General features: G+C 39.8%; 1 protein-coding gene across 4 annotated transcripts in view; it reads right to left on the bottom strand.

Moving 5' to 3' along the window:
• Positions 1-278: 278 nt before the first annotated feature.
• Positions 279-21,492, bottom strand: part of KAT6A (lysine acetyltransferase 6A) — a 125,053-nt gene continuing 103,839 nt past the window's right edge. For all 4 annotated transcript variants that reach the window (XM_055296048.2, XM_055296047.2, XM_063610955.1 and 1 more), the window contains 8 exons: positions 19,951-20,092; positions 18,489-18,650; positions 17,328-17,421; positions 14,487-14,718; positions 13,527-13,734; positions 11,608-12,210; positions 8,082-8,394; positions 279-5,699 (listed from right to left, as the gene is read on the bottom strand). In XM_055296048.2, coding sequence (XP_055152023.1) covers positions 3,037-5,699; positions 8,082-8,394; positions 11,608-12,210; positions 13,527-13,734; positions 14,487-14,718; positions 17,328-17,421; positions 18,489-18,650; positions 19,951-20,092 — 4,417 coding nt within the window. In that variant the 3' untranslated portion in view covers positions 279-3,036. The remainder of the gene's footprint in view (positions 5,700-8,081; positions 8,395-11,607; positions 12,211-13,526; positions 13,735-14,486; positions 14,719-17,327; positions 17,422-18,488; positions 18,651-19,950; positions 20,093-21,492) is intronic.

Genomic DNA, 21,492 nt, shown 5'->3' on the forward strand with positions numbered 1-21,492 from the left:
AATCCCTTTAGAAGGTTTTCATATGAATGCCCCTGCAATATCCAAAGTAGGGTTACTGTGCCATGTTCTTTGGAAATGGAAAACTCATCCATATTGTTGGCATTTAAACACAGACATAAATGAAAACTGGAATTTCAAAGCAAAGGCCATGGACTTGTACTTCTATAATAAAGAGGAAAATGAAAAGACTAATGTTTATAGGTCTCTGGGTGTAGAACAAGAATTGAGGAGTTCTGACATACTGGGAAGGGAGAAAAATTCCACATACAAGACAGACATCCAAAATGGCTCAACATAATTTATTTTTTATGTTAAAATGTACAGAGTTCTTTTGAAAGTACTTGCTAGAAAGGGGAAAAAAAGATATTACATACAAGGAGAGGAAGGGAGGCCGGCTGGCCCAGGAGCGCGTGACATGGAGAGATACAAAGGCATCTAGGCACCCCTTCCCCTTAGCTTACAAGTCACCATGAACAAAGTACAAAGAGGTTACAAAACAGGAAAAGCAAATATAAACAGACAGGATAGACGTGGCTTCCTTTGTACATGCGGCTTTTAGAGGCATCTGGAGCTCTATTCACACACGCTAGAGATCTCTTTAAAGAGAATTTTTATCTTTCTTAAAATAGTTTTTAATATTCTACAACAAAGATAAAAAATTTTAAAGATGGAATGAAATGAAAAAGCTCTTATTTTAAAAGGCATCAAAGTCACTAACAGTGAGTTTTTAAATTTCTTTTTTAGAAGATTACCCAAGTTATCTTGCTAAAAATACATTTTTTTAAAACAGAAGTGAAAAAATGACAGGTACCAATATTACTGTGTTGGATAATTTCTTTTATAATATAGAAAAGAACTTTTTTTTCTACAATAGTTCTACAGTCACAAAGAGGCTTGTGGAAAAGGGAGCTGCCCGATTGAATTTTTTATAAAGAAACAAACAAAACCAAACACAACTGCAAACCAACAGAAACTGAATTCACGGCCCTCATTTCAACAGCTTCTCCTTCTGCCTTGACCCACCCTCCTCCCAATATACCTCCCTCCCGACCCACCCTGTCCCCACCCCAACCAGGAAGCAATGACACAGCTGAAGATGTAGGGCGATGGCAGCACAGTGCACTTTCTACATAGATGACTGGGAACTGGAATAGTATATACAGAGAAACTGGGTCCTACACAGCCTTGCACATGCTCAGAGCTGAGAGCGGGAAGATGTGGAATTCTGCCTGTTTCTACCTAGCACGCTTGAGAAAGTCAATTAAAGTGTATTAAAAAAACCAACAAACCTGTGCATTTGAAAAAAGTTAATGCCTAATTAGTACTTTAAAAATTTATCTATATAAAATGTACAAATAAAGGAGAGAATTTAATGCTTACAGCTATTTCTCTAAGCAGTACTTCCCCCTTTTGGATATTTGACTGCACATACCAAGTGGTATAAGAGTTTCCATCTTCTAATGATGGAATATATATGTGTGTGTGTGTGTATGTGTGTGTGTATATATATATATATATATATATGTGTGTGTGTGTGTATATATATATATATATATATATATATATATATTTTTTTTTTTTTTTTTTAACCTATCCCTGGAGCAAGTAATAGGAAGAGAATGGGCAAACTGGTTGCACGAGAGAAGAGAATGGAGTTGGGAGCAACACATGAACTTGCGTTATAACATCCTGCTGTCCAGATCTGCCCTACTGTGCTGGTGGTCGATCTGTCCCTCTTCTCATTAGCCACTCACAGGAGAGGTGCTTGTGCACTCTGATTCACAGGGGATGAACTCAGGATCTCAAAAGACAAATAAAAACTAGAGGTATGTATCATGTAAATAGCTATGAAACTCACACCATGATCTCCCTTCTGACACACATCTGCGCCATCTCTTCCAACATAAAATAAACAGTTTCAATGGTTTGTCAGTTATTTTTCAAATCACTAAAATGTACAGTCATCCACCCACAATTTAAGAAAGAACCTAAGAGGCAAATCACTGGGGACTGCTATTTGAGTTTTATCAGTCAAAGGCTCAAGCATCAAGACCCTCAGTTAGCATTTCAAAGTACATACTAGAAACAAGAGGCTGGGTGGCGTGTGTGCGTTATGGCTGATTCACCAGGTGGTAAAAAAAACAAGAGGTTTATCTCCTCTTTTTGATTGTTAATTGACCATCTCTATTCCTCCAAAGGCTGGATTTGGATTGCAAACAGCTTTTCTCTGAGATTCTGCTGTTAATGAGACTTACAGTATTTTTGTGTCTCTGAGTGCTGAGTGGGAATATTTTAAAAAAGAAGAAAAAAATTATATTACACTTGATTCAAGAACAACAAAGATTTCAATGAAGTCCGTCTATAAAGAAACATTCTCGGGGAAGGGTTTCAAGAGGTGTGTGTGTGTGTGAGGAGTGGAGGGGATTTTAAAAGGAGAAGCATTTTCCTGCCTCACTTTATTAATAATAATAATAATAATATTAACAATAATAATAAGTTTAAGGAGCTTGGGTTGTTCTCCATGTCCCCGTCCGAGTCTCCCCTAAGTGCCTCCTGCTGGAATGAAGTAGGAAATGAAAGGTTGGGTTTGGAGGAAAGGGTCTGGTTAACCCTTGAGATGTATATAACATTTAAAAATGACAACATTGGGAGCTGCAAACAGTGAGGGGAAACATACATTTTAAAATAAAGATAATTCACTTTTACACAAATTCTGTCCATGTGGTATGTAAAGAAAGTAAGGCTCTTTTTAATTATGAAAAGATTTTGTGCATGTTTCCCCATCCCCCAATCCATTTTTAGATGAGTTCTACTGTAAAATGTTCAAGATTGTGAAGAAAACCAAAACCCAGAACAAAATGAACCCAAAAAAAGAGAAGATCAGGTTTTCTAAAAAATAAAATAAACCAAAGAAAAATTCCTCTAAATCTACAGCAATATTTTAACTGGAAAAAGGTCCATTTTTCTCTGGTTTGTCAGTATAAAAGGTTCCTTTATTTATATATATTTAAGTTTTTGATTGCAAGTTCATCTTGCTCATCTTCTCATGTAAGGTCCGTTGAGTGACTGCTTGGGCACGCCAGCAGCATTCATGTAGCTGTGATGGGAGGGGCCTGTGTACATCATGTTCCCATGAGGGTTAGGCTGCATAGGCTGCTGGGTATAGGCCTGGCTCCCCATCATTCCCATCTGCATCTGCATAGGATACTGTGCTGTCTGGTTCATGTAGGCAGGGTTACTATGGTAACTGCTGTTCATCATGGGCTGTGTCATTCGATAGCTGTTCATGGCATTCAAGGTGTTCATATTCATGGAATTGACATTATAGGCGGGAGTAGGCATCAGATTAACCCCCATGTTCATGCCACGCTGAACAGCTAGTGCTCGAGGGCCAGCCTGCATGGCAACTGCCGATGGGCTGCGGCCATACAGCTGCTGCTGGTGAGCAGCCGCAGAGGGCAGTGGCGCAGACTTGGAGCGGATGGAAATGTGCCCCTTCACTGGCATTTGCCCTTGCAATCTCTGCGTGTGAGGAATGCCAATGTTGGTGGCAGACATGTTGCACTGAAGCAGAGGAGACGTGAGGTTCATGGTAGTGGATGCCAAGTTTGGGGGTGGCGTCATGGTGGCTTGTGCTTGAGGAGTCCCAGCTAAGGGATGAGATGGAGCCAGCTGAGCCAGTCCTGTATTGGACAGAGAAACACTGGTTGCATAGGAAGTCACAGCAGGAGAATGGCTATAAGGCATGGCATGAGGGTCCATAATGGTGTTGGTCAGCTGCTGCAGCTTGGCTAGGCTGAAGGTGGCTGATGGTTGAGAGTAGCTGCCGGCACCAAAATCCCCTGGAATCCTCTCATAGATACTTATGTTCCCAGTGCTTCCAGATTCTGGTATCTCCATGATCATAGGAGCTGGGGTGAAACTGTTATTCATACTACACTGTGACAGCGGGGGCTGCTGCTGGGGAGGGGGTGGGGGTGGAGGCTGCTGGGGCTGAGGCTGCGGCTGCTGCTGCGGCTGCTGCTGGGGTGGTGGAGGCTGTGGTGCTGGTTGTGGTTGTGGCGGCGGCGGCTGCGGCTGCTGTGGAGGCGGTGGTGGCGGCTGCTGCTGCTGGTTACTGGGAGGCCTCTCCACCACGCAGCTCTGAGGTGACTTGATGCTGCAGTTGGCAGCAGGCTGGACGCTGCTCTGCTGCATCATGCTGCAGCTGCTGCCCATGCTGGCCATCTGCTGAGTGACCACACAGCTGCTCTGGGTGAGGCTGCTGGAGGACGACAGCCCACCGTAGGAGCAGCTGCTCTGGGAAGAGCTGTTCCCACAGATGCTGCTGCCCATCGTGGAGTCGTAACTGCTCGGGTTCTCATAGTTTTCAGTGGTGCTCTCAATGCTGCCCAGGTCACTGAAGCCGCTGTCCACCACCTGCTGAGAGTGGTCTGATACGGAAGGCACATCCATCATGGGGCTGGTCTCCATGTTCTGCATAGAGGGTGCGGACAGGGATCCTTGTTCTGGGCTGATCTGGGTGTAGCCACTCTCAAGGGCAGGCACGTTGGGACTGCTGACCGAACGGACTGACTGGCTGGGGTGAGACTGAACAGAAGAGATAGGGCTATTATGTTCTGACGCATGACAGTCTTCAACCATGGACATCTGAGGGTCCTCGTCAGCCTGGGTGTAACTCTGCAGGGTCTGACATGCCGCGAGAGTTTCCTCACAGTCCTGGTAGGCGCCCTCATGCTCATTGCTTTCTTCTTGAGTCAAAGACTGCACTGCCTGTACAGTTTCCAGATCCAGTTCACTATGAGGAATCTCTTCCTCCTCTTTTAATTCGATTAACTCTTCCTTAGTGTGGGAGTCTTCTTCGTGGTCATCCTCAGACCCAGGCATCTGCTCTGACACCACGGACGTGTCATGGGAAGGCTGCTCCTCTTCGGAATACAGCTCAGTTTCCTCTTTATCCTTTATCTTTTCCCTACTCTTCTGCATATTAGCATCTAAAAAAGACTCTTGAACACCAGGCTCCTCCTTGACATCTTCCCTCGTGGGCTGTTCCTCTAGCTCCTTTTTCTTTGTGGACTCCAGGTGGCCATCATCCTCATCATCAGCGTCGTGGTCGTCATTCTGGGCAGTCTCTGCAGCTGCATCCTCCTCCTCCTCTGGCTCTGGCTCCTCTAATTCCTGCTGCTCCTCCTCTGACTGCCTCTGCTCCTCTGAGACACGGGGCTTCTCTTCTTCCTCCTCTACCTCGGGCTCCTTGGTTTCGGTCTCAGGACTATTGCTGCTGTCTGCTGGAGAGGCTGCTGGGACTTCACTGCTGGCTGCATCCTCTTCCTCACCCTCTTCAGCCTCTTCTGCCTCTGCTTGCATCTCCTCCTCCTCCTTCCTCTCCTCGGGTAGGGGCATGTCCTCTTTTGGCTCAACAGTTTCTTCACTCTCCTGGATCTTGGGTTTACGTCCAGCTTTAGGAATGGAGACGACGGGCTCAATGACGCACGCTTGAGTAGAAACTGGCATGATTTCCCGACTCAACTTTAATCCTGGTTTTCGACCAGGTCTTTTCTTCCAGTGGATTGGTTTGCGGCTCTTGCCTTTGGGCCATCCCTTTTTCTTTTTCAAAGGTGTGGATGTATCTGGCTCAAGAGGAGAATCCTTCACATCACGTTTTCGCAAAAGAGATACTGGCTTTAGGATAGGAGTGTCTATACAGGAAGGAAAAAAAAATAAAGACAGGTTACAAGGTCTTAAATTTTCTAGTTCCTTCTTCTAAGACTAGCATATACAATAGAAACGACTTTATTAATCATTACTTTTTATAAACTCCTGATGGTCTTCATTTTAAAGTTAAGAACCTAGAGGATAAAACTAATTAGTGACATATTCTAAGTCACACAGTGAATTGGCAGAACTATGAAAGAATCCTGGTCAACATTATGTTATCAGACACTAGTTAGAACCAATTCAAGACTATCATCATCGGCTGCATGGCTGTGGGAAGTTACTCTACATTTCGGTTTCATCATCTGTAAAATGGAGATGAACTTTATAAAGAGGCAAATAAGTAGTAAGCAGTACTTTTATCAAGTTGTCTCTACTAAAAGTTACAAATTAGCTTATTTCCTCTTTTTTGTTCTGCTTGTGATTTATGTTATCTCTCTGATTTTCTTAGTTTCCACAAATCATCACTTCAGGTAGTATGATGAGCCAATTACTCTAGGCCATGACTGAGCCATCGTACGTGAACAGTTGTTCAGTTAATGTTGTGTTTGTATGGGAATAGCTGCAAAGCATTTATTTAATCCTAGACAAAAACTGACATTTAGACTTAGACAAACAAGAAAAAATTAAAGCACCAATTACATTCATTAGAAATAAATTTTATATTATTAGCATTTTTAAAAAACTATGGTAAACTATATGTAACATAAAACTTAAAATTTTAACCATTTCTAAGTGTAAGTTCAGTGGCATTAAGTACACTCATATTCCCTATTAATTTTTAAAGAATAAGAATACTAAGCAAGAACATGATGCGGTGGGGGCACAGCTACAAAGACACAGTTAGTAGTAGTAACTTGAAAGTCAAAAAAGGAAATGGCTGCATCAGCAAAAATCTAAGTCAATGGGAACTTAATCCGGGGTACTATTTTAGTGTACAATGATCTAAGACAGAATATAAAGTGCCGAATTTACAAAATAAACTTTTAGTTTCCTAGCTACGTATTTCAAAACATAACAAGTTAAACTTTGTAGAATCATTCATGATAGAGCAAAGAACACATTCATCTTATCACTATATTAAAAGTATTTGTTGGCCAAGCGGGGTGGCTCACACCTGTAATCCCAGCACTTTGGGAGTCTGAGGCGGGCGGATCACTTGAGGTCAGGAGTTTGAGACCAGCCTGGCCAACATGGTGAAACCCCGTCTCTACTAAAAATACAAAAATTAGCTGGGCATGGTGGCGTGCACCTATAATCCCAACTACCTGGGAGGCTGAGGCACGAGAATCGCGTGAACCCGGGGACAGAGGTTGCAGTGAGCTGAGATTGTGCCACTGTACTCCAGCCTGGGTGACAGAGGGAGACTCCATCTCAAAAAAAAATAAAAAATAAAAAAGTATTTGTTATATAGAAAATATGAGAATGGGGAAAATGCAAGTTTATCTTCTAGACTTGAAACTGACTGAATTTTTAAACGAATTAAAAAGTTCAACCAGTTAATGCATAAAAGCTAAAGGTTTATGTACCAAGACTGGACAAGCAGATTTCTTCAAATTTGCCCAACAAAGTAAAAATGCTCATTCTGAGCCCATGCGAGATAAACACACTGCAGATGCAGGCAGCATGATACAATGGCAAAACTTTAGGCTGGGGTGAAAAAGACTTGTTTCTGACCTGGCTCATATATATGAGACCTAGTTTCAGTATCTCTAGAGAAGAAATGACAACTAGGCTGCTTTAAATGTAAATAGTTGTATTTGTATCTATACTATAAAATTTATTTTGAGTTATTGTTACCATTTGTGAGAAATTTACTACTAGTTGGGTAAGACACATTAGAGATACAATTCAGGAAAGACTCCTGAACAGATCTGACACAAGTTCCGATTTACATGACTCTACTCTTCCTGGAGAATTAGCTTCTTAGCATTCACTCATTTAACACTACTTACTGAGCGCCTGGCTTAAGCACTCAGCATACACCAATGCGCAAAGCAGCCTAAGTCTAGAGAATGCACATTCTAGTGAAGGGTTACTACATCTTCCTGATGCTAAGTCCAACTCTCCCATTAACGAAAGATTCTGATAAAGGCTTAGAAAGGATTGGGCAAAAAAGAACAGTTGCCTAATAGTAAGATATTTTCTGCAGAGGCAAATTAATAGAGGTTCTGAGTTGAAGGGAAAACACATTTAAAAATCAAGATGGATACACTTGATACAAGTTTTTAGAGATTGCCAAACGTTCCTTTTCTTGCTTAGTGAGTTGTGTTCATTTTTCAGCCTTTTTACTAAAGGGTCTGTCACTGCTACTACTGTATATCTGAAGACAATAAACCACAGTAAGTGAGTTCTGTAAAACATACCATCAGCATCATCTGACTCTTCATCTTCTTCTTCATCTTTAGACTTCCTCTTAGAAGAGGACTGACACCTGAGTACATCCTGCGAAGACAAACGATGGAAGTATTCTCTAGGGAAAAGTTCATTTTCATCCTCTTCCTCCTCTTCTTCATCGATCTCAAACGTGGGTTCTAATCTTGGCATTGGCCTCTCGGAGTCAGAATCTTCAAAAGGTTCATCTAACACTTCGGTGGTCTCAGAAATAGTTTCCGTGACTACACTGCTATTGTGGTGTTTGCGCTTTCGGACTCTCCTCCTTCGGTGGAGAAATGGTTTCTGTTTAAATAGAGAAAGCAAGTATTTACAGTTATGAACACTATCCTTCCTATTAATAACACAAAAACAGTTTTAAAACCAAATAGAATTAGCACATATAAAATGAAGACGTTGTTTGCCAAAAAAATATTTTGAATATTATTTCAAAATACTACAGTAAGATAATATACTTATTATAAATACAAAGGTGTTAGGCAATTGAACACAACTTTGTAAAAGAATAGGTGGCCATCTCCAAATAGCAGACATTATAATTCTCTTAATAGTTCAGTTAAATTTAGCACCCTAGAGAGTTGCCTGTTTTAATACTGAAATGACCCAGAGGCTAATCCCTTAACTTTTCCAACTTAAGAGCAAAAGAGAAATAAAGACACTTTGTCTTATAGCACTACTGTGAAGGTTTGCAGAACTATCAGTAAAGTTGTATGCCATTTTCATTAACTACTCATAAAAAGTTGTGGAATGTGGAAATATGGAGCTGAAATGTATTACTCGGTGTTAGTGAAACATTTCAAAAGTAAAATAAATCTGTTACTGAAATTTGGGCACATTGAGCACAACTTGCACTGGACTGACGAAATAGCTAAAATTATACAACTAATATCACAAAATATGAGATGATGCCCCAGAGATTATCTAATCCAATCCCTTCATTCTATAGATGTCAGAGAGGCTACAGGACTTGCTTAAGTTCACACATCCAGTCAAAGTATTTATTCATTAACTTCAAAATTACTTTGCATGTGTGCTTACTGCCTGTTTTTTCTTAACATGATTTGTTTTACTTCATAAATTGGCAATATAAGTGCTAGGATGACAAAGATCTATTCGTCATGAGCACGCAATGAACAGCAGTTAGTCAATGTTCAACTTTTCTCTACTTCAAACTTAATAGGTCCCAATCGAGGATGTAATTTTCAAATTAGATTAAAAATGGCCCTGGTCCTTGGAGAAAAGGCTGATTCTAGGACTAGGGCATGAAATATACAAGATGAACTTGAAGCATCTTGTAGTGCCAGAAAGAAAACAAACAAAAAGACCCCACAATGACAACAACAGTATATATGTTAAACACAGGAGGCCAGGTGCGGTGGCTCACACCTGTAATCCCAGCACCTTAGAGGCCAAGGCAGGTGGAATGCCCAAGCTCAGGAGTTCAAGACCAGCCTGAGCAACATAGCAAAACCCTGTCTCTATCAAAAGTATAAAAAATTAGCCAGGCATGAAGGAACATGCCTGTAGTCCCAGTTATTCAAGAGGCTGAGGTGGGAGCACTGCTTGCATCCCAGGAGGTGAAGGTTGCAGTGAGCTGAGATCATGCGGCTGCACTCCAGCCTAGGTGACAGAGTAAGACCCCATCTGGGGCGGCGGGGAGGGAAAGGAAGCAGCAGCCCAAGAGGGAAACTGAAAGAAAGAGCTCCTAATGGTCAAAACTGGAACAATTTGAGCAGCAAATTTTAAAAAGTAGTAGTATTGGATTATAAACTGAAGTATCACGTAAATATCTGGGTCAGTAATGATATAAATAAATGCTTGGATAAATAAACAGATGAGGGAGAAAGGACAAATCTCCCAAGCAGAAATTCAAATAATTTATGCTGAGCCTCCACTCTGAGGGGGTAGAAATCTTAAGTGTGGCTATGCACAGTGACTTCCTTCCAGTAAAGGGAAAAGAGAAGTAGAAACCTGACAAACAATATCTTAAGCCAGGTCATCAAAGTTAACTTCAACAGGGAAAAATCATATTGATAATACCCTCATATTTGATACTTGTTTCTTTTTATTTTTACAGACGGGGTCTTGCTATGTCACGCAGGTTGGACTACAGTGGCTATTTACAGGTACAATCATTGCGCACTACAGCCTCCAGCTCAAGTGATCCTCCCGCCTCAGCCTCCCAAGTAGCTAGGATTACAAGAGTGACCACTATGCCCAGCTTCCCTATACATACTGATAGATATATGCCGACAGGTACCCTTTAATTATGTGATGAGAATGGCACTTTACCCCTATGGTCTTCCTCTCAAGAATATATTACCCTATTCTAATATCACGAGGGATCATCTACAAAATACCTGACCAGTCATTCTCAAAACTGTGAAGGCCATCGAAACTAAGGAAATTCTGAGAAACTACCACGGCCAAGAGGAACCTAAAGACACACGACTACTAAACGTAATGCGATATGCTGGGTGGGATCCTGGAATAGAAAAAGGACGTTAGGGAAAATTATGGAAATCTGAATAAAGTATGAACTCTAGTTACCGATGTATCTACACTGGTTCAGTAACTGTGATAGATGTATCACACCAATGCAAGGGATTAATAATAGAGGAAATTGGCTGGGGTATGTGAGAACTCTCTGTACTTTCTTTGCATTAATTCTGTAAATGTAAAACTGCTCTAAAGATATTATTCTTAAAAGAAAAAAAAAAGATCCTGTCTTGCTTTTTAAGACCCTGTAAGGAAAGGAACAATTGTGCTGCTTTGGCTGGAAGCTGGCTGAGTGGCTCTTCCAGGAAGCGGCCTTGCTTCAGTCTGGCTGCCTCCTGGCAATGCTTAAAATCCACTCCATAGTCTGGGATGTTTCTGGTAAACGGCTTAACAGAATTCATTATCATCATCGTACATTATTTAATAACTAATTGGCTATGATTATGATGGAATATAGTTTAGAAAATATTTTTAAAGCAAGAGAGACCACGTTAAACCACTGGAGGGATGTGTGAGAAGTGGGGAGAGTAGGGAGAAAACAATAGCACTCAAGATGAGCTACTGTACTCTGAGTACCCCAAAATATAGGGCAGCACTATGTTCACTTTCCAATTAATTATGTAATATTTTGGCCTCCTTTTCTAATATAAACACTTCTAATCTGTACATACTTTAAAAATATCTTTGAAGCCCCTAAAAGTCATGATTTGAACATCAAAACCAGTAAGCTAAAAAAAAGTTTGTTTGCATCCCAGGAGGTGAAGCCCTTAAATAAGCTTATGATTTCTAAGTGAATTCCCATGAATCAAAGTCAAACACACACACATCTCAAATGTTCACTGGGAAGATCTTGAGCTACAATATACAGAGGCTTAAGGTTTATAAAGCAACGCACTAGGAATTTCTAACTTATACTCTTTCAGAACTGTAAGCTAAAACGAAAAGGTGTATGATAAACTGGAATTGGAGGAAGAGAAGACCTGGAAAGAAATGCGTTACCTTTCGCTTCAGCGTGGGCTTTGTGAGAATTGGTGGCGAGCTTGACCGAGGGCTTTCCAGCTCCTCCTCCTCCTCGCTGCTCTCACTGAAGCCCCTGAGGACAGCCCTGTCACCCTCACTGTAGCGGCGGGGCAGCCTCTCATTTCCTTCTGTTAATCTGCACTTCAGAGCCTCAGGGCTTTTCTTGAGCTGTCCTCGCCAGGGCTCAACCCCCTCACTGAGTCTTCTCTTGGGAAGGTCAGGTTTCTCGTCCTGGCTTGGCTGCTCCTCAGAAGCCACCAGCTGTTCTTCACTTTCAGTGTATTGTTCCTGGGTGGCTTCTGATTTCTCCCCACATTCTCCATATTGTTCCTGAGGAGGTGAAGACGTCTCTTCCAAGAGCAGTTTAGAATCTTTATCACCAAAACGTTCCTGGGTTTTTCTGTTCTTCCTCCCCCAGCGGCCCCTCCGAGATGGCTGGCTATTTGCAGGAAGACTATCACGAGGAAGGACTTGTTTGTTCAAACGTGTAGAACTGACTGCAGCCATAACTTCTGGTTTCTTTTCACTTTCTACTGAATAAGAATCTTGTTGTTTGTTCTCATGAGACACAGACTTTCCCACCTGATTTTAGAAAATAAAACAATGCTGGTTAATTTTCCAGTCTTGTTTGCTTACATTTACCTATTCTGACCTTTTAAGTACTGAGAGAAGAAAAGGAAACTGAGCTTTAAAAAGAAAATGATCAATTATTTAACATGGCTATTTCCTGTTTCAGCACTGCTTTAAATTCTGTATATGCATTATTCATTTACTCTCCCCAACAATCACAGGAAGTATTACCACTACAACTCCACTTTACAAATGACACGTTTAAGTAATCTGCCCCAGGTCACACAAGAGCAAGAGAAGATGCTGGGATAGAAAGCCTGGCAGTCTGACTCCAGAGCCTGTGCTCTGAATCTTTCTGCAGTACCACCCTCAATAAGCAAAGTGAATACTATTGTTCTTTTAAATGTTAAATGAGATTGTTTAATAAAATTTCTCAGAAATAAAAATTTGTAAACAGGGTGGAGGAGATAGGATCTTGAGACATGGGCAAGAGGAAGGAGGCATTTGAGAAATATGAAAGTTTATGTAGTTTTAAAATTTACTTTTATTCTGAATAATTTCATTTTGAAAATTAAACTGCACTAAAGAGGGGCATGAGATTTTTTATGTTTATTAAAGAAGGACACCGGTGTTGAAAGGATGAAGCACTGCTTAAAAAAAAAAAGCTATAAAAGTATGCATCACATGAAGAAAAATACAATGACACATGCACTACAGTTCACCAGCAACCCTTTAACAGCTAAAGAGAGCTGTGTGCCCACAGGATGTTTTGGTGCCCCATTAGAAAACATACACAAGTTTACAATAGTTACTTAATATTCTATTTAAGGAAAATGTATCTCCATTTCATTTTGTTGTTTTTTTTTTGTAGAGATGGGGTCTCACTATATTTCCCTGGTTGTCCTGAACTCCTAGTCTCAAGCAATCCTCCCGCCTGGGCCTCCTAAAGCACTGACATTACAGGCATGAACCACCACACCCAACCTCCACTTCATTTTTAAGAACTGTCAGATTTGGATTCAATTCAGATTTCTCAACTACTATCCAGCTTAAAACTGAGCTGCTTCTTGGCACCCTGGTAAGAAATATTTTTCTCACAAGTAACACATTGTAAGAAATTTGATGGTCCTCCTAATTGTCCAAAGCTTAAAAATACTTAAGTAAACCAGGCCCAGTCTTCCTGAAATCTCTACCATTGAAATAAAACTCTTGACATTCTAATGTGAATTTACTTTTCTGTGAAAGATGATCATAATACATTATCATAGATACTCATGAAATCAAAAATATATCTTCTGTCATCAAAAATAGACTATTCATCCCCTTACACTGATCTCTAATTCTCTTTCCTGGCACTGTGGCTCTTCGTTTTCTCCTTCCTCAGCCTCCTCTTCTTCCTCCTCTGAGACCACAGAGTTGGACACTATGACTGGAGTCCAGCGCAAACATTCTGGATCTACATCTACAGGTCGCAAATTCAGCTGAAGCTTTGCCATGTGATCCTGGATAAGTTTTTCCCGGCGGATAATCACAAATCTGGAACCAGAGAAAAGTTTATAGCAATCAACAATGTACAACGTGTACATAAAAATGAATGTGGAGATGAGACCCCTGGTGAAGCATGTAGATGATAGGTGCTGCAAAGATAGCCTGCCTGGGAAGATGGAACGCAGAAATGTGCCACCACATGAGACGGCCAGGAGTTTGTGAAGCAGGACAAACGCTTCGATCTCTACCGTGGCCGCAGGCTGTTTTCACTGCCTGCTGTCTCACACGTTCCGCTCCAGAAGTTCTGCTGCTCTTCGGCACTCGCTTTTCCATTTATTTGGCTCAAATGCCTCCTTTCTTTGTGACCTTTTTCTGACCACTTTAGTGAAGGGTGAACTGCCTGTTTTTCCTTTCAATCTGTATTCACTTTGTGCCATTTATATGAAAATTCAACATGGGCATTTTATTTAATGACTCTGTTTCTAGAGTGGTTACTTCTTGTATTGTGAAAAAGCTCCCAATACTAGAAGATGAAAGATTCAGTAGCTTAGGTCCAAAAATTAGGAGGAGTATCAGAAAAACAGTTCAGTTTAAAAAGCATATAAATAGACTATATATAGACCATATATATATATATAGTCAATCAAATAAAATATCCTAGAAAGGAAAATGATATCTCATTATCACCAAGTATATCATTTATATTAGTTAATGCCCTTTCATCAATAATCTGACTGGCTGATCCAAAAAACTTCAACCTAATTATCTTTCAAAGGTATACAAAAAGATGTGATACTCACTGATCACTACGGAAGTCCAGCATTCGTAGGTGGTGGAGTGTGGAAGTGATGTCTTGAGGGCAGATTCCAGTCAACTTGCTTAACTTCTTAATGCTGATCTGCTTGTCATTTTGGTGATAAAGGCACTCCAATATTACACTTTTCCAATATGCCATGTAGGAAAGACGACCCAGATCGGATAACGGTTTCTCTGGAGACCCTGCCTGGCCTTCACGCTTTGATAACAAATAACCTAAAGAATCACAAATAACTCAAATCAGAACTAAGTCAGCTACTCTGAAAAACTGGATTCACCAAAATAACAACCCCTCTTCTACAACCAAGAATAACTCCAGAGGTAAACTCCTTCCAAAAAAAAAAAAGAGAGAAACAAATTGCAAAACTACTTTAAAACAAATCTGAAGAAAGAATACATAATTTATATATATTGAAGACTAAGTTAGTATTATTATGTCTACAGTTAATATCAATCACCTTGTTAAAATATTCAAAGTGTTAAAAATCAGGACTCTGTTAACAGTTTCGTTCAATGTCCTGAGGAAAACAAGCCTTGCATGCTTTATTTGGACCACTAGGTGGCAACTGCTGTATCTGAACTGAGAAGTACAAAAGAATGCCTTCATTTTCACATAATCCTATTAAAATTGTAGTTCTGTCAGTGAATTAGATGACAGTCTTTCACTTCAACCACAACTCTTCACAATTACCTATCATTCTAACTCTAGGCAAGCAGGACTGCCAATATAAGTGTGGAACTGTGGACTCTGTCCTCTATAGTGCACAACTCTCAAGAACTGAAAAACAAAGGCCTAACTTCTAAGGAAAAGCATTGAAAATGGAGATGGCAGAGAACGGTATTTTTACTGTCATTAAAGAAAACGTAAAAGCAGTCTAGAAATGTTAATTTGGAAACATATATTACATTAGGAAAAGTAAATACAAACAATACTGTTACTGCATGGACTGTTTGTATACCACACACACACACACACACACACCCAATCATCAAAAGTAAAATACTTTCCCTAACTTTGCAATTTAATGGCATATATAACATGTCTAATCATGAGTCCTACTTCAAAACAATATATTAACATTAAAGGAAGTAATCTCAGTTCCATCCCCTACTGCTCATCTAAAAAGACCAGAAAATGTGTAAAAACAATCAGTAGTACAAGCTTCCAATAAAATATGGACAGAAGGGCAGTCTAAAGCTAAGAAGAGGCTTAATTAACATCTCAAGACTGGAATCAAAATCCTTTGTTTGAACCATTAGTTCTGCATATATTCATTTAATATCATTGTATAGCAATATCTGAGGTAAAATATCCCCTCAAATTACACAGATCCCACAATGATCTCTTTAGAACTGTGAGCTATCACTTTTGAACTGAGATTAAACGATTTTCTCTATCATTCACTTCTTCAGATATTTAAAGATGTGTTGCATATGTTTAACCACTAGGTAGAGCCTAACTAAAAAAATGCACACATTTTCTCAGATAACTGGATAACAAAAATACGGCAGGTACAGTACTTCTTTTTTTTTTTTTTTTTGAGATGGAGTTTCGCTCGTCGCCCAGGCTAGAGTGCAGTGGGGTGATCTCGGCTCACTGCAACCTCCGCCTCCCGGGTTCAAGCAATTCTTCTGCCTCAGCCTCCCGAGTAGCTGGGATTACAGGCGCCCGCCACCACACCCAGCTAATTTTTTGTATTTTTAGTAGAGACAAGGTTTCGCCATGTTGGGCAGGCTGGTCTGGAACTCCTGGCCTCGTGATCTGCCCACCTTGGCCTCCCAAAGTGTTGGGATTGTTGGGATTACAGGCGTCAGCTGCCACGCCCGACCCACAGTACTTCCTTATTAGCTGTAATTGAAGTAGTTATACAATGTATTTAGTATTATTGGTATTACTGCATAAAACTAAGTTCCATTGTAAATGAACAGTAGGAAATTAAAGGTATGTGCTATACATCACACAAAATTTTATTCAATATTAGCTGTTTAAAAATATTTCGTGTCCAAGGCCACACATGGTGGCTCACACGTGTAATCCCAGTACTTTGGGAGGCCGAAGCAGGTGGATCACGAGGTCAGGAGATCCTGGCTAACACAGTGAAACCCCATCTCTACTAAAAATACAAAAAAATTAGCCGCATGTGGTGGCTGGTGCCTGTAGTCCCAGCTACTCGGAGAGGCTGAGGCAGAAGAATGGCCTGAACCCAGGAGGCGGAGCTTGCAGTGAGCCGAGATTGCACCACTGTACTCCAGCCTGGGCGACAGAGCGAGACTCTGTCTCTCCAAAAAAAAAAAAAAAAAAAGAAAGAAAGAAAGAAAGAAAAGAAAATTCGTGTCCAACCAAAATAAAAGGAACGTGTGGCTTTAGGTTTTATTTATTTCCATTTTTATTTTGAGACAGAGTCTTGCTCTGTGGCCCAGGCTGAAGCCTGCAATGCAGGAGTAGCATTGCTCACTGCAGCTTCAACCTGCTGGGCGCTCAAGTGATCCTCTCACCTCTGCTTCCTGAGTAGGTGGAACCCTAGGTGCATGCCATCATGCCCACCTAACGTTTTAAATTTTTTGTAGAGACAGGGTCTTGCCATGTTGCCTAAACTGGTCTTGAACTACTGGACTCAATCAATCCTCCCACCCCAGTTTCCCAAAGTGCTGGGATTAGAGGCATGAGCCACAGTGTCCAGCAGTGGCTTTAGGTTTTAAAGAATCATATAGCAGTACGACAAAAGATACTAGCAGCCAACAAAGCAGCTACAAATCTTTAAATATATATATATATACAGAAGGTCCACCGGAAGAGACCAATGAGAAATTAATATAATCCTTACTGAAATCGATGAGAAACCTGCCATAGCCCTTACGCTGGTATTGAGGAAGAATCATTATACAGGAAACATTGTACTTCTGTTGGCAGTGCTTTTCCTGGTGGAGAAAATACAAGTCAAGTTTTAAAACAGGCTGCTAAAGTGAATAATAATGTGAATTAAGAAACAAAGACTAATGGCCAAAACCCACAGCCCTGGTCCTTTGGGAATAGCAACATACATCAACAAAAAACTACCCAACTGGGAGAAGACAGGATAATGTCAAGTCACTGCCATTACCCACAAAGCAACCATCCCAGGAGAGTAAAAATATAAAACAAAACAATGTCATCCAACACCATCTGCAACTCAAACACAGTATGCCAATGCCTAAGGATCAGCACCGGAATCTGAGTCCCAAACAATCTGTAAAGCTACAAATAATGAATCAGTGTGCCACTCTAGAAGTGAGAAGACTCATTAATTATGTCAGAGTTTTCTTTCTCTCCTGCTCTGGTGCTCCTCAGAGCAGTCCTATTAGTTGTATCTAACTTTACACAAAATAGTCACTTTTATAATTTTATAAATGAGTCAATATATTTTAAGTCATATCTAACTAATGAAGTAGCCTAAAGAATTCTTATAAATGCTTATAAAAACCTAGTACTTCCCCTTAACTGTTTCATACACTTGGATTTTACCGTGAACTTGCTTAAATAAAAGTATATCTTTTATGTTCTCTGATTAGAAAATAGACTTTCTCCCTCTAAGGGAATGGAAGATTAAAAAAGGAGAAAATATCCTTTAATCAAAACGCCTTCTTACTCTTATTTCTATGCCTAAAGTTCAAATTAGGAAGAGAAGATTGAAGCTGAGACAGAACTCAGAGAGCTAATGACTGTTTATTTCACAAGTTCCATGTTATTACCATGGGAAGAGAAGCCATTTAAAACCTTCCTCGTGAGTATTGCCAGCAGTCCATAATCCTAGGAGAATATAGGTTGTTGAATGTTACTAAGCACCTTCTAGCACCTGGTAAGTTTCCAAATGTTCCTTCTATTCTTTCCAAACAGCTAGATGACACCTAGGAGGTGCTGCATCTTGTTGTGTCCCCGAGTGAGAACCAGCAAAGATTGTTTCAGATTTCTATATGAATTCAAACAAACTTTAAGCTGACATACTTACCTTAGAAAAGTAGCCAACAAGGTGGCAGCCCTTGACATCATTCTGTGTTAGTACATAAAAAAGAAATGGCTCCACATCGTAATAGAGGGTTTTGTGGTCAAGAAACAACTTAGCCAAGAGACACAAGTTTTGACAATAAATGGTACTCACATTCCCATCAACCTAGAGAAATAAACAGAACAAAACAGTCAACAGAGGGTCTCTTTAGTTCTAGAATAATATGTATCAGTTAAAAGCATCTCTAGATATCCACAGTCCAGACTAGGAGAAGGTGTCCATGACCAGAACACTTTGGAACCTGGAAGCCATCCTTTGAAATGGCAGTATTATGGTATCTGCTGTTTTAAGACAACCAAATATATAAAATACCGTACCTTCAACAAAGCAGGAACAGCCAGATAAGGAGGTGATAATCTGGTTTTAAAAGAGCAATTTTTGCTTTAATGAAAAGATGAATTGTAGCAATCCTTTGGATAGCAAGTTTCGTTTTCAAAGTACTTAACACAACAAAAGATCTAAATACAACCCTTCTAAAACACATTTATTAGGTAAAATAAGATGTAACTATGTAGTCTAATCTATGCCAGCTGCCTGAAGCAATGCAATCTGACTACCATGATCGGGCTTGAACCCAGATAAAACTACTTAAGGGGGTACTAACTATTGCCAAGCAGAAGCACCAAGCAGGTTCCTTAAGTAATCATGTGGTAAATGTGGCTCCAGGTTGGCCAGGCCCAGGAGCACTCTGCTCTTTTGCTCCTGGCAGCCTTGTCTGTGTTCATGGAGTTGCCAGAGCTTTCTATCAAAATGCCAATGGATGCCCACATTAGCTCCCAAGACACTGGCTGCGATACTAACAGAACTCTTCAACAACCCAGGTAGTTTAATATTCTTTTCAAACAGTATTTTACACCACACCTACCCCAGCTTCTCCCAAGGTAAAGAACTCCTCTACTGATCACTTAAGAGTCTTAGGGAGGACTAAGAAAGTGAGAGACTGAGGGGATCCTGACAATCTGAAATTTTACTGTTAGAGTAAGTAACGGGGCACATAAACAAGTACTCAATTAATACTTGGCACGAAAACCACAGAACTGAGGATCAAGAGCACTACTAACAGCAATAGAGAATCACAGAGCAGAGGTCACACATCATCATCATCATATGTTAAGATTTACTATTAAACAGATCTCTGTGAGATATTCCTTTTAAATAAGTGATAGAAATCCTTTCATTTAAATGCTGTATTTCATAGATTCTAAGATGTACTTTTATCACATCTTAATATACGCAAAATCAACTGGCATTTTATAATCAAATGAAGTTTTAAAAATTATAATTAGTACTTTTTCCATTTTAGTGATACATAAAATAGTAAGACAATAGTAAGTTGCACAATAGATGCAATATAGGTGGCCCTACTTTTGAAATGGATGAGAAGATTACTAAGTATCTACCTTACCTCAAAGACAGAAATATTATTCTTTCTGTAAATCTCATTGGCAGGAGGATGGAACCAACCACATTTCTTCATGTGCTGCTGCAGAATAGTTCTACTTTTCATATATTTTAGACAAAATTCACAAAGATACAATTTGGGCAGCCTGTAAATGATAATTAAACAAAAAAGACAGGGCTTTACATTTTAGAGAACTTCAAACTTCCACAATTATCATCTTTTTGCCTCTCATTACTACCCAGGTAACAGGTTAAAAAAAAAAAAACTGCATATGCAAAAATACTGGATGGTAAAATGTAAAATATATAATTCAAATAAATTACTGTATCTTGTCTCATATATTTAAGTACTGAGATGAAAAAATTAATTTAGTTGCTATCAATTTGGATAGTTATGCTTAAAATACCACCCTAGAATTAAGAAAATATTTGCTAAGTAGATTAACACACACAAAAATGTTTGATTTGTGTGAAGACCACACTATTTTTTCAGGTTCCCACTTTGAAAGCAGCTTTTGAAATATAATTTATCTGAAAACATCTAAAATTCTACTAAAGCTTTTCCCAAGGTATATTTATGGAACATGAATCCTGCAGGTACTAAGGATTTCGAGCTCAAATAAGGGCAAGAGGACACATGCTTTTTCCCAACTTTCCTGGGGGATTCACAATGTGCATTAATGCTTCCCATATAACCTCACTTCTTATTTTTTAAACTGTCATTCAATTCAGCACACTGAAAGTTTCCAAGGAACTTTTGTAGTATACTATTACTAAACATCTATGGTATACAATATTGTTTTTCAAAATCTCTAATGTTAGCCACACCAGTACAACTTGTAATTATATTATTAGTACAACCATTCCAAAATCAAGCACTGAGTGAAACAAATAATCACTGGCACTATAAATTAGAGTCAGGAAGCAGGAGCTAAGAGCATGGAAAGCAGTGTGTTGTTGGCTACTTTGTTTCCACTGCATTCTGCCTCAAGCCCCACTATTCAGGAGGAACCACTGGATGAAGAGGTTTTTCCTTCTTCACCACCAGAGCTACAAATCACAGAATGAAATGGCTTGTTATAAACTTCATCATCTAATATGAGCACTAAATGTATTAACTAAGCCTTACAGGTGACCTACAACTGCCAGACCACCTTCCTGAACACCTGGACTCTGAGTAATTTCTTCTTCAAAGGAAGAGGAAGAATGAGTCTCCTTATGTAGATGTAACAGGTGGCACCTGCCTCCCTAACTGTTGTACTTACCTCTTACCTGTGCTAAATTCTCAGTGAGCAATCTTAACTTGTCACAGCATGAAGATACAGAAGTAACACTATCTGAGTACAGTTTCATTTTGAGGGCTAAATATTACAACTAAATACCTCCTATAATACGAATCCGAGAAACCTAAAAAATTTTGTGCTTTTTAAAGTATTTTTGTAAAAATGATAGAATAAAAAACAGTGACAGACCATGAAGCTTTCCAAATTATGGTAAAGATAAATGCCAACTTTAAGGGCATCCAATCCAACTGTTAGGTCTCAGC

The sequence above is a fragment of the Symphalangus syndactylus genome, chromosome 10 (assembly GCF_028878055.3).
Source record: "Symphalangus syndactylus isolate Jambi chromosome 10, NHGRI_mSymSyn1-v2.1_pri, whole genome shotgun sequence".
In the NCBI taxonomy this organism is placed as follows: Eukaryota; Metazoa; Chordata; class Mammalia; order Primates; family Hylobatidae; genus Symphalangus; species Symphalangus syndactylus.